General features: G+C 41.9%; 1 protein-coding gene across 1 annotated transcript in view; it reads left to right on the top strand.

The window, feature by feature from the left end:
- ASAH2 (N-acylsphingosine amidohydrolase 2) overlaps window positions 1–14,230 on the top strand; it is a 302,407-nt gene that overhangs the window by 69,402 nt on the left and 218,775 nt on the right. Inside the window, exons 7-9 of the mRNA XM_069242459.1 lie at window positions 4,125–4,252; window positions 12,278–12,355; window positions 13,957–14,077. Of these exons, the coding sequence (XP_069098560.1) occupies window positions 4,125–4,252; window positions 12,278–12,355; window positions 13,957–14,077 (327 nt within the window). The remainder of the gene's footprint in view (window positions 1–4,124; window positions 4,253–12,277; window positions 12,356–13,956; window positions 14,078–14,230) is intronic.

The following is a 14,230-nucleotide window of genomic DNA, read 5'->3' as shown; positions in this document are numbered from 1 at the left end:
CCTCCACCCATACTGTCCCTGTGATGCCCCACATTGAATGTCCATTGTTTTTATCCTTCCCCAAACTTCCTGTCCCGTTCATGGGGCAGGAAGTGATGTCTAGTGTCCTGGGGAATCATGTCCTGCAGGGTCACCCTCCACAGTCCAAAGAACACACCGATGACTGGCAAGGTAAGTCCTGGCACCGAATTTGCAGGCTGGCAGAAACTCAAGCAGAGTCCAAGATGGTTCTCCTTGTATTTCCTGGTCCAGTGAAGAAGGTGTCTTCCTCCCTCCCCCCCAGGCTGCAATCAAGGGTTTTTGGGTCCAGCTTAATTTCACAAAGAAAACAGATGAGAGTGTCATTTTTTTGTATCTCATTTTTGTACCCCAAATCAGTTTCTAGTTGCATCTTATGTTTTTCACTGTACCATTTAGTACAAAATGAGATAGGCGAATGCTAAATGGCTGGTCAAGGAAATCACAAAGACTACATTTTGTCCATATCCATATGGCAGATGTCTCTCTTGCATAGTAAACCCTATCCCCAGATAACAAACCCATCCCATGGTCTTCTATGAGCTCCTACAGCTCTGAGGAAAAGCGACTTCAGGAACCCTCTAGGGATAATGATTAGTAAGTCAGTGGAACTATTTGTTACTTCTTAACGAGGTACTTTTTCCAGCCAGAGTAAAATTAAGCAAATTAAGCCTTTATACATCCACTAACTTAATAGAAGTTTACAAATCAACCAAAGATAACTTTTGATCATATTTCAATTCTGATTTCAGTTTAGACATCCAACCACAAATCTATATATATCTTCGAAATGTTTCTCATTAGCTTTTGCAAGCCCACATAAAGTAATGTACAGACAATTGTTTACGAACCCAGGTAGCCAAATGGCACAATGTGAAGATGTTGGAAGACAGTCATTTTATGGTATTCTTTTTATTAATATTTAACAGATTCCAATGCAATAATAGTGCACGTCAAAGTGTTAAACTAATTCCATGACAACAGAAAGAGAATGCCTTTAAGGAGATGGCCTGTTCATCCAAAAAGCAATAAAATCTGAAGATTTTTCCTATCCGACTGATTTCCTAGAAAATCTTTTGCTTAGAATTTCAAGTATGAGTTTGTGTGAAAACGCAATATGGCATCTTTGTAAACTTTTATCCAGTGTCTAAGTCAGATGTTGACTTCACGGAGGCTTACTACACCTTCTAAATCCTGTAATTGTTGTCGAGGTAACACTACCCATACATCTCCACCCCACTCCTAATAGGGCAACATGAAGTGCGCAAATATACGTCAGAACAACGCATTCTGGAACCACGCATGCCTGAACAATGTAGTCGGAACAACGACTGCATTGTTACCACTAATGCCTTTACCACAAATGCCTTAACAACGATGTTTCGTTATAAAGGCATTCCTGGTAAAGGCATGCATGGAATGGCATGCATGGTTCCAGCATACAACCCCTTGACCCTCTACCCCCGCCCCTAAAACTCAAAACTACCCCGACCTCCAACCCCGCTCCTAAAACCTAAAACTACCCTGACCTCCCTCCCCTGCCCTTAAAACCTAAAACTACTGGACCCCCCACCCCTGCCCCTAAAAGGTAAAAGTACCCCAACCCCCCTACCCTGCCCCTAAATCTACTGTGACCTCCCACCCCTAAAACTACAGCAACCCCCCACCTCTGCCCCTAAAACCTAAAACTACTGCAACCCTCCACCCGCCCCTAAAACCTAAAACTACCCTGACCCCCACCCGCCCCTAAAACCTAAACTACCCCAACACCCCACCCCTGCCCTTAAAAACTAAAATTATCCCCACCCCACCCCTAAAACTACAGTGACCCCACCCCTAAAACCTAAACTACCCCATCCCCACACCCTGCCCCTAAACCTACCCCAACCCCACCCCACCCCAAAACCTGAAACTACCCCGACACCCCACCGCCCCTAAAACTACGTGACCCCCCACCCCGCCACTAAAACCTAAAACTACCCCAAGCCCCCACCCCTAAAACCTAAACTACCCAAACCCCCTACCCCACCCCTAAAACTACCCCTACCCCTAAAACCTAAATCTACCTCAATCCCCCCACCCCTGCCCCTAAAACCTAAAACTACCCTGACCCCCCACCACCACCCCTAAAACTAGCACAACCCCCACTCCCACCCCTAAAACCTAAAACTACCCCGACCCCCCACCCCACCCCTAAAACCTAAACTACCCCAACCCCCCAACCCCCACCTCTAAAACTAACGCGACCCCTCACCCCAACCCTAAAACCTAAAAGTACCCGGACCCCCACCCCTGCTCCTAAAACTACCCCACCCCGCCCCTAAAAACTAAAATTACCCTGAACCCCCCACCCCGCCCTTTAAAACTAAAACTACCCCTAACCCTACCCCAACCCCACTTACCTGACCGCGTCCTCTCCGATCCTGAGTCTGTTTTCACTGCCTTAACCACGCATGTTCGTTGTTCAGACATGCGTGGTTAAGACAGAGGAAAGCAGGGTCGCTGTTTAGGAAACCGGAGTTCCGCTTATGTGGACAACGCCTGTTGTTGTTCAGCCATCGTTGTTTAGGCTGCTTCCCGAAGTGCGCTATGTTTTTTGTCTGTATTATCCGTAGGATGAGAGGAACCAAAGACAACCTTTTTTGTTGCTCTTCCTCTTTGCTAGCAGGAACCTTCATTGATCTGAGCTATAACCTTTACCATGTGGGGGTTCGTGAAATTCAAATTGTTTTAACCAAGGGTCAGACATGCTTTTCCTTTTGACGCGTAGATTATCAGTGGGTGGATGTATACGCTCTGGGCTGATACCCCAGGTCTGTGTATTCTAAGGTATGCAGAAACATGCCTCTGGTCCCTTTGTGTCCAGAACTGAAAAATAAGTTTTAATGAAAAGAACTATCAGCTACTTTACAGAGATCTTCAAAACGTCTGAATGAAATCTGGCAGCAGAAATATAAGGTCAAAGTCAAACAATTAGGTTTTCTAAACATCTCAGGTGACTATGATCACTTCACTTGTGGAACCAAGTTAAGGAGCCTATGCTTTTGAAGTACTCTCCTTGATTCATTGAATCTTCTGAGGATTTTATGCAATTTCAAATGAAGGCGCCAGTGAGCAACCTAATACCATAATATGGCATCTTTCTTAAGTTTCTGTCTGCATCAGCTCGAGTTCCGATTTTCTCAATGATCTATTCTTGTTTAAACGGTGAGGACACGTCAGACTAAATTTAGTTAGAATTCAATTGCAGTGTGAGAAAACTCTCAGCAAATTCATTTTGCTGAACGATTAATCCGTTAAAAACATATATTGCAAGAATTATTGCCCCAGGCAACGTTTTACAACGTTTTTCTAACCTCACTCAGGGCGAAGTTTTCAAACTTTGCAAAATGTCTCCGTTTTAATATGGGAGTCCTCCTTTATGGACATTAGCTGCGTGTGTCCCTTTCCTGTTTTACCAGAGGTGCAGGGGTGTAAGTGGATGAAGCCGAATCTCTTGCCCATTTCCATGTTATTCTCTTCACAGGAAATTAATTCACAGAATTCACTCTGACCCTCTGATGTGGCTGTGCCTTGATCTTTGTCAGATGGACACGTGTTTGTGCTTGTCGTTTTATTTTGGCAAAGCCATTTTGCTAACATTGTTAAAAATTCGCTATAACCTTGATTATTTACTGACTGTGTTTATTTTACGAATGCAGTGTTCTGCGAATATCAGCACGTTTATGCTTTATTTGCACAGATGTGCCTGCTTAACTTTAGGGGAAGGTCTCCGCTCCTTCAAACGTAGAATTGTAGTCTCCAGCAAAAATAATACCATGGAGTCTTGATCAGTCAAGAGTGGCTTTAGAAACATAAAGCCATCTAGTATACGTTATTCGTGCTGCTGGTAGAAGAAGCACTGTATATTGACCCAGAACCCAGAACATCACTGTTGTCAGTGTGGAATTCCACGTTGTTAAATATGGCTATAGTGTTTATTTAAGTGTACCATGTAACTTAGGCTGTTGTAAAAGGGTTTGCTATGTGGTAATGTTTTCATTGATGAAACATGTTGCTTTCATCAGTTTTTTAAAAGTATTTTTTGTGCTACCTTTCATTTGCAGAGTATTGATCGAGCACACCAGAATATGAAAGCCGGAAAAATACTTATCAGCAAAGGCCAAGTTGAAAATAGCCAGCTCAACAGAAGTCCCTTTTCTTATCTGGAAAATCCACAGGAGGAGAGAGACAGGTAAGGAAGAAAACAGTCTTCACTGGCCAAGATGAGGTTTGATAGCATTTATGCAATTGTACACGATGCGGGGTGACAGAAGTACAACTCAGAATATTCAGCCCCCAAAAGTGGCATTAGTTGGAGGGGTGTAGAGGACGCTCACTAAACCCCTCTAGAAACGCATGCATTGTGAAATACGGATTGGTCTAATTCAGTTGTGAAACTCAGGACATACAACATCCCTCAGTGTATCAACCAAGCGTATCAATCAAGTCATTCCTAGGGGCCTGGGGAGTTTTCCTCCTTAAGAAAAGTTTGTACAAAGTGGGACCCAACAGTAGAACGGTCTAACCAAACTGGCAAAGGGTAAATGTTGCAGAAGCAGTTTTGAAGTAATATGAAACAAATATTTCAACATATTTCAAGGCATGTTAAACAAGTGTGACTCTTCTCAGTGGGAGCGGGTGGCCTTTTGAAATGATGGAATGTAAACCCACATCTGACCATGTAATCAGTAAAGTTGATTCAACCTGATGTTTCTCTCCAGTGAAAGTATTAAAAGCATGGGACATATTTCCCACTAAGGGTGGAGGGTCATTAACCCGAGAAAAACAGAGTGAAATATTGGAGCCTTCTATGCAGTTTCCCTATAAAATGGCTAAGACGCCATTTGAAGGAGGAAATTTGACATAACTCCAATCTTATTCCAACTTGTGTATAGCACGTCTCGACATTTTCCATCAGTCTCCTTTCATTCCCACCCGTCCCATCAAAGAAGATGATTAGTCTCATTACATGACTGAAAATATCTGATTGGAGAAGACCGGATGTTAAAAAGAAGTTACACCTACATCATAATTTCAGTCAGTAATTTGAGTCTCTGTCCCTCAGATTAGACAGAACTCACAGACTATGGGCCTCATTTATATGTTGGCAGAGGGGGATCTACCTGCCCAATTTAAATGTGGCCAGACCATAGGTTTAATCACAGTGAAGACTATTCCATCTCCGCAATGATTAAAACTACCCAATGGCCCAATATAGCAAAGGCCGTCAGTGGGAGGCCTCTAATCCAACCCAATTGATTTAGACGGGAAGAATTAGAGGGCAGTTTTCACTGCCTGTAACCTCCAGGAAAAGCCTCGCAGGAAAGGTCAGTGAAAACTGCTAAGTCACCCCTTTTGCTATTGGAGGGGACTCCCACAGGGAGGAGGGATTTTTTTATATTTTCAAAAATAAAATTCCACTTCAGGATTTTCCTTTTGAATGAAAAAGGAAACAGTTTGGAGCCCTGCACCAAACTGCAAAAAGAATTGACAGGAACTGCCACGATGGTGGACTCTACCAATGCTTTACAAATGACCGCCAGCTTGGAGGTCATTTCTAAATTAAGTGGGTGACACCTCTGTCAGGGTGACGGAGTCATTTACTCTATTGCATTGGCAGAGAAGCGGGCCATCCGCCTAAATATTAATCAGGCCCTAAAATACTAGAGCTTTCATCAAGGTTAAAGGATTAGATTGGAGACCTATCTGTAAGGTTACACCATTCTAACTTGTTTTAGCCTCAGATCCCAGTAGTGATGATAATGTCATAAAAGCTTTTTCACTGATGACGATCAGGAAGTGTATCACATCATAGTGGTAACTGCCTCTGATACCGAAGTAATAGTATCATCAATCACCATTCCACAATTCAGCATGGTAAATCACTAAATTATCACCATAAAATATGATGAATTTTCAAACATCTTGGTGAAGATCTATAAACAATTATTGTTTAGTTTGCATCACAAAAGTGATGCACACCTGCACGAGCTGTTGACTTGGGATTTAATTTCCAGTACAAAACTTTAGTAGCCCTAATGTAATGCAAAGTAGCACTAGCCCAGCTTTAAATTGCTTTGCTTCAAGGGGGTGTTCCTATGCAACCACGCATGGCCCTGACTCAAAATCCTCTCTACTTAATATGTTAGACAGGGTTTTGCAATATTACATTTTTGAGGGCAACATTAAATAGGAGAACATTTTAATTTCTCCTAACATTTCTGACATTGCCTGTAGGCTGTGCTAAAAAGCACTCATCCAATGTGGGAAAAGAATAGTATTTCGTACTAAGCATAGTATTTTGTTCTGCAAGGCTATTCTTCATGTACAAAACGTATGCTAACCATCAAACATATGCACCCTTGGATAAATCGTATGCTACGAAACACCATCAGAATGCCAAAATGACCAAACCTTGACAAGCATGACCACTTTGTGTAATGGCATATAAATTGTGTATCATTCCCAGAATATGTTAAAGAGAGGGACCTTAAGCATGGGCCTCCATAATGCCTAAACGTCCATAAATATGCCAGGCATAACTTCTTAGTCTTAGGGGCACTGTAATACCTATAATGTGCACAGAATGCAAAAAGCTGCTACTTTATGCCAGGGCACCTATTACGCCTATTATGCCCACTGTGTGCCAAATAGGCATGTTATTCCAAGGGCACCCTATTGTCAACAGGGCACTAATATGCCAAATGCCGGGGTCTTTATGCCAGAGCAAACTAGAGCCAGAGTTGCCATATTGTCTAGAAAGCACACAGGCCCACATTTATACCTTTTTAGTGCTGCATTTGCGTTATTTTGTTATGCGAAAGCGGCACAAACTTACAAAATACAATTATATTTTGTAAGTTTGTGCCGCTTTTGTGTCAAAAAATGACACAAATGCAGCGCTAAAAAAGTATAAATATGGGCCAGAGTATCCTAGGAGAAACACTTTAGGACAGGGCCACTATAGTGGCATAATGTGAAGAATGGACATAATATGCAAAGGAGGGTCATGTAATGGGAAAGTGACAAATTCCATCAAAGGTAACCATGCAACGCTTCCAATGGTGGCAAAGAGGCACACACACGGATACACACACACACATACACACACAGTACTGCACAATAGACATTCTGACATTGCTACCGAACTGAAAGACTGTGGTATCGAATATATGTCGGAACAACGCATGCTGGAACAGCGCATGCCTGAACAACGAGGTCGGAACAACGCACTAATGCCTTTACCACGAATGCCTTAACAAAGATTTTTCCTTGTAAAGGCATTCCTGGTAAAAGCATTAGTAAACAGCATGCATGGTTCCAGCATGCTTCCCCCATCCCCCCACCCCCACCCCTAAAAATCACTGCGACCCCCACCCCTAAAATTACCGCAACCCCTCACCCCACCCCTAAAACCTAAACACCCCCAACCTCCACCCCTAAAACCTAAAGCACCCCAACCCCCCACCTCACCCCTAAAACCTAAACCACCCCAACCCTAAAACTAAAAATACCTCGACCCCCCACCCCGCTCCTAAAACAAAAAATACCCCTCCCCCAAACCTAAACCGCCCGACCCCCACCCCTAAAACTAAAAATACCTCGACCCTCCACCCCACCCCTAAAACTAAAAATACCCCGACCCCACTTCCCCGCCCCTAAACCTAAACCACCCCTAAAACTAAAAATACCCTGACCTCCACCCCACAAACCTAAACCACCCCAACCCCCACCCCCTAATACTAAAAATACCCCGAGCCCCCAACCCGCCCCTAAAACTAAAAATGCCCCAACCCCAACCCCCCTCCCCGCCCCTAAACCTAAACCACCACGACCACCCACCCCTAAAACTAAAAATACCTCGACCCTCACCCCGCCCCTAAAACTAATAAACTGCCCCTAAAACTAAAAATAACCCGAACCCCCTCCCCTAAACCACCCGACCCCCAAAACTAAAAATACCCCGACCCCCCGCCTCTAAAACCTAAACTACCCCAACCCCCACTCCCAAAAAGTAAAAATACCCTGACCCCCCCACCCCGCCCCTAAAACCTAAACTAACCCAATTCCACACTCCCAAAAAGTTAAAAAAACCTGGACCCCCCACTCTGCCCCTAAAGCTAAAAATAGCCTGACCCACCCACCCCGCCGCTAAAACAAAAAATACTGCGATCTCCCCTCCCCACCTCTAAACCTGAACCACCCCAACCCCCACCCCCAAAAACGCAAAATAGCCCGACCCCCCCCACCCCGCCCTTAAAACTAAAAATGCCCGACAGCCCCCACCCCGCCCCTAAACCTTAATCACCCGAGCCCCATTCCCCACCCCCAAAAACTAAAAATACCCCGACCCCCCACCCCCATCCCCTGCCCCAAACCACCCTGCCCCCCACCCCCTAAAACTAAAAATACCCCAAACCCCCTGCCCTTAAAACAGCCCCAGTCCCAGCCCAACTTACCTACTCCTTGATCACGTCGTCCTCTTCAGCCGACTACCTTCTTCTGTGCCTTAACCACGCATGTGCGGGGTTCAGCACATGCGTGGTTAAGGCCCCGAACAAAGAAGTCGTGGTTAATGAAAGCATTGTTCCGCTTTCGTTTTCCACGACTTCGTTGTTCAGGAGTCGTTGTTCAGGATGCTTCCCTGTGGTATCAAGTGGCATGCATAAAAAAAATTACAAATGTCTATGACTAGGCAGCTGAAAAGATGATTGTAAATTCAGGTGGCCAGAGCCTGAACTTTGTATTTATCTTGAAGAAAATGTATTGACCCTAAGATTTGCTGAAGACTACGGTGACTTGCTGCAGAGTAAATGCAGATGGGTAGAAACTCAGTGGGTTGAGAAGCTTAAAGAAGGTTGGCAGAGTGCCTCATGGGCTGTGTGGGCCAGACTAGTTACTACTGGAAATAGTGAAGTAAGCCTAAAAGCATCCAAGAGATTCAGTTTGGGGACTCAAAAAGTGTGGATAAGATGGCTAGCAGAAATGAATATGTGACAGGACAACTAGGTCCTAAACAACTATAGCCTAAACCACTACTGCTAAACAACTAAAAAGTCTCTACAACTAAGTACTGAACAACTACTGTCTAAAGAACCATTGTGCCTGAATAACAATTGCCTGAACAACTAATATATATATGTATATATATATATTCTAAACAACTAATAAACCATAAAAACCAAAAAGAATACCTTACCTTAAAATTAGTTGTTCAGGCAATTTTTATTCAGGCACAATTGTTGTTTAGACAGTAGTTGTTCAGTACTTAGTTGTAGGGACTTTTTAAATGTTTAGCAGTGGTGGTTCAGGCAAGTAGTGGTTTAGACCTAGTTGTTCAGGATGTTTCCCAGCAGGAATGCTTTCAGGATTGCTGAGGGTTTCGAAAGACAGGGTGGAGGTCGGCTGAGGTATTTTTCTGGATTCGGTTTAGGGCTCAGAAGGCTGCAGTTGCCTCTCAGAGGTAGCAGATGGATTCTCTGAGGTTATAATACCAGTAGATAGACTTTAAGAGCTCTATGGGCCAGGAGAGGATGCTTCATGGTTTCTAATGACCAGTTGAGGGACTTTGAGAATCATTATAAGGTGTCTGAAGGACTCCATAGATCAAAAGAATGCTTTGATTGATTGCTTAAGATCTTTAAGACTCAACTGCGGGATTTTGAGAGTATGAAGTCACAAGTGCCTGTTGACTGATTGGATGTGGCTGAGAGTCTTTAGGGCTGACCGATGAACTGTTGGGGGCAGCAGGTCTGTGGGGCCTAACTAATGCAATGTGTGGGCCAGATAAGTGCTTCTGAAACTTTACTAATGGTCTCTTGAGGCCTTGTAATTGAACTGTGAGAGCCAGCATTGGCGATTTATGCTGGGCATGTTTCCACAGTCTCTCTGCCAGACACTGTTGGGGTAGAGGGGCTCTAAGCAGCCCTCTGGGCATAATATTGACAACCTATATTTTGTATAAGGCACACAACCAATATTAGGTCCATTGGAAGTAAATGTTCATATCTTCATTCTCCAAATTTCAAAATAAAATGTTCATGTCTTCAGTTCTTCAATGTTCCAGCTGTTTATTGTCAATAACCATAAAGACTCTCCGTCAATAACCATACAAATTCACCCGTCAAGAACTTGCCCGCCAACACGTGTTTCGTCTGGGGTGTACCCCAAGACTTCATCAGGGCTGTAATGATATATACATAGCATATTTGTCTGAACAATATTTTTGGATATTAAAATTAATTTCACAACATAAAGAATGTTATACATTTCTTTCAAAAGGTGGGATCATTTTCTGTGAGTGTTAAGTGCCCATTATCACAATAAAGTCAAATAAAGTGAATTCTACTTAATCTTGATGATTATATGCCATTAATATTTTGTGGTAATTATAAATCATGCACGTGTGTGACATACCAGGAGAAGGACAATCATGCATAATATTCTAAATAGTCCAACATTGGTATGAGTTACTCCTTTACAGTAATCCAATTATGTCACAAGGAATGTTTCATGATACTACTGAAATGCCACTTTATAACCCCTGGTCTGTCAGATATGATATCCACCAATGTCTCATCCTGTCTTAGGATATTCCAATGTTGCGTCATAGATTTCCTCAATATGTTTGAGGATATCGAAAAGTCCATAACTATGGCAACCCTATCGTGATGTCTGCCCTTATTTCTCTGTGGGACAGACCAGAGGTTACATTTCGGAAAGGGAAATCTTTGAAGAATTTTGTATGTGCCAGTTACCCTCGACCAGCAAACACTGAGAATTGGCTGACAGGAAAGAGCAGGGGATTCTACAAATGTGGCCAATGTGGGGTATGCAATTGGGCTTGGCATGCCAAGAAGGAGTTTACAGATCATGACAGTCATCAGTTTAAAATCCTATCTAATATTACGTGCTTGACCTTACATGTAATCTATATAATATTATGTAATTGTAATTGGATTTATGTGGGAAGCACCATTCGTTCCTTAAAAGTAAGAATAGGTGAGCATCTGAGGGCGATCAGACACGGGGACGCAAGATACCCTATAGTACAGCACTTACAGTTGTGTGACAACCTAAGTATGAGGAGGACATTCAGATTTTTTGGAATAGAACATTTACCTGTAGACCCTAGGGGTGGGAACAGAGAGTTGCAATTGAGGAAAAGTGAAGCATTGTGGATTATGAGGTTACGGGCAGTTGAAAAGGGTCTTAATACTGACCCGGAATTAGAATACTTTTTAGGTTCCTAATTATGTTAGCTCTGATAAAATAATCTAGACCTGTTGTTTAGTCCTTAAATATTGTTAAAAAATATTCATTGTATTATTGTGTGTTTGTGGACTTTAGCACCATTGAGCAAGCACACATGTCTAGAAACCGTTACTTTGTATATCTTTTTGTCTATATTGAGGTATAATAATTGAAGAAATTATGTAATTGAATTTCACTGTTATGGTTATTTACAATAAACAGCTGGAAAATTGAAGAACTGAAGACATGAACATTTATTTTTGAAATTTGGAGAATAAAGATATGAACATTTATTTCTAATTGACCTAATATTGATTGTGTGCCTTATACAAAATATAAGTGTTATCAGTGATCTATCACTGAATTTAGGGAGTTTAGGATGACCTCCTTTTGAGTGCACCACCATAACTAACTATTATTCAAGGATATTTGACAAGTAGCGCCATATACTCCTCTTTTTTTTGGTCAACCCTTGTTCTTACCATAATACAGACAATATGACATTGTTAGGTCAGGAGGCTCCAAAATGCAAGGCTCTACGCTTGTATTTCTGTCTTCTGTACTATACCTGTACTGCTTCTATCTGTGCTGTAAACCCTTACTAATGACTGTGCTGTGCCTGATTAGTGTGTAAGGGACGGCTGCACAGCTGTTAGTGCTGCCTGTGCTTTGTGCACTATTATAAATAGGAGTGCATCTAAAATATCGTAATTACCCTGCTATCTGGAGGTATTAACCCAATCACACATGGCTACCTCTAAAACACTATGCCTGCAGAAATCAAGGTTTACCATTACATATTTTAGCAAGCTGCGGACATTGTCTCCTCTTTTAAGAAAAAAGGGGTTTCAACAGAAAAAGTCTGAGGTCTACATTACATCAGACTTGACTTGTTGCGCTTAGAGTGCCATTTGTACATCATGTATTTATGTGAAAGCTCATTTGCTTCTCTTTCATTTTACAGATATAACTCCAACACTGATAAAGAGATGGTGCTCTTGAAGATGCTGGATTTGAAAAACAATAGCCTAGGAATCATAAGGTACTTTGTTAGAAGTTTTGTTTCATTGCATTTTCAGACGAACTAACAATAAAACCTGAAAACAATCATAATGAATGAACATATTCTCAACATTTTATATAGAGTGTTTGATATCTATGTTTATTTTTGCTTTGTAATGCCTAGGATGAAAGATGCTACTAATGTCCACTGTATATTTGTTCATGCTATCATTCTCAGATCGATGAAAGGCTGAGCTCACCCTACTGGAACTATAACCTGTGACCACCATGCTACACACAGTTGTCTGTGGAGTGACGTTAGTCACCAAAGCTATGACTGTTCAGAATACTGAACTCTAGGACAATGTCTGTGAATGTCATGTGTTTATCAAAGTTATACTAGCAAACAAATGTCTCTGAGTTTAAGCAATGTGTGTATAGCATGGTCAAGCACTGCACTATTCATGAATAAGCAATGAAGAAACGTCCTAACAAATAAAATTATGTTTAGTTAACTAATACTAAGCTAAATCATGTGGCGTCTCTCAGCATTCAAATACATACCTAAAGAGCGACTGATAAATAATATGCCATAACCAAGTTATTTGCTTGGTAGGGGAATAATAACTTTTAATGATCTGTCCTTTCTTACGTTTGAAGGTGGTAAAATAATAAGAATAAAGAATAAACTAGGGCAGTGGGACCTTGGGAACATTTTAAACAGTTCTAGGCAAGGCTGACACAAGCTGTTGAGTAGCTGCAAATTCCGTGCTGCACATGTCATGCAACAAGTCAATATTCCTGCATAGGTTGCAGAGTGGGAAGGCCTGGCCAGAACCTAACCCTTTAATTTTCTTGTTCACTACTCCCTCAATACACCCCACTTCTGTGTCATGTCCCACCATGGTTCTCAGTTATGGCCAGTTGTATGTCCATTTCATTTTGCGAGTTTCTAATTGAGACTTTTTGTGAGTCGCAATTAGAGACTCGCAAAATGAAATAAATTCCCAATGGGGTCGCAAATTACCCACCTCATCAATATTCATGAGGTAGGTTGCAATTTGCGACCCTATTGGGAATGGCCGCACTCACAGGGATGGTGGCCTGCTGCCAAAATAAATGAAACTGTTTCTAGGCCAGATCTAAAAATGTGCCAGGAGGGTATTATTACCAAGACTAGTTTGTTTTAGGAAATTATGTTCCACAGATTATGGTAGAAGATAAAAAAATCACAACAAAATTATTATGATAGAATAAAACAAGCCTCAAACCACAATGTTTTCCCACTCTCGAGAATGATGACTTTGTTAACTAGGAGGAGCACGCCAAAAGTTCAGTTAGTTTGCAATGGTCGGAGCTAGTATTGTATAAGTCATTTCATCATGACCATCACATTGCTCCTCTTTGTGCTAGGATTCAGGTAGACTTATTCCTGATCATTGAGAAAATATGTTTTTTTAAGGAACTATGATTTCATAAAGCGAAGGAGAACAAAAAGGTTAATCTGAGATCTGCCATGTCTACGTTAACAATCAATTTCCTCGAATCTACGAGAACTATTTGATTGATATAAAAATATTGTAAAAATAGAAATGTGCCATGTTGAATAAACCCCTAATCATACGTGTTTCCTAATATCAGCTGGTTTGCAGTCCACCCTGTAAGCATGAACAACACAAACCACCTTGTGAACAGTGACAACATGGGATATGCATCTTACCTTTTTGAGCAAGAACAGAACAAAGGTTTCCTACCAGGAGAGGTAAGAACAATTGTCAGCATTTCAAGGGTTAAAAACAGCACGCAAAACCCAACTGTTTTCCCTCCAAAGCCCCCACACATAAACAATGGTAAAATGGGCGAGAATGTTGTGGTGTTAATCTTGAACATGATTAAGAAAAAGAAGTGTCAAGAC

This window comes from Pleurodeles waltl, chromosome 6, assembly GCF_031143425.1.
Source record: "Pleurodeles waltl isolate 20211129_DDA chromosome 6, aPleWal1.hap1.20221129, whole genome shotgun sequence".
NCBI classification, from domain to species: Eukaryota; Metazoa; Chordata; class Amphibia; order Caudata; family Salamandridae; genus Pleurodeles; species Pleurodeles waltl.
This window is presented reverse-complemented; position numbering and strand designations above follow the sequence as displayed.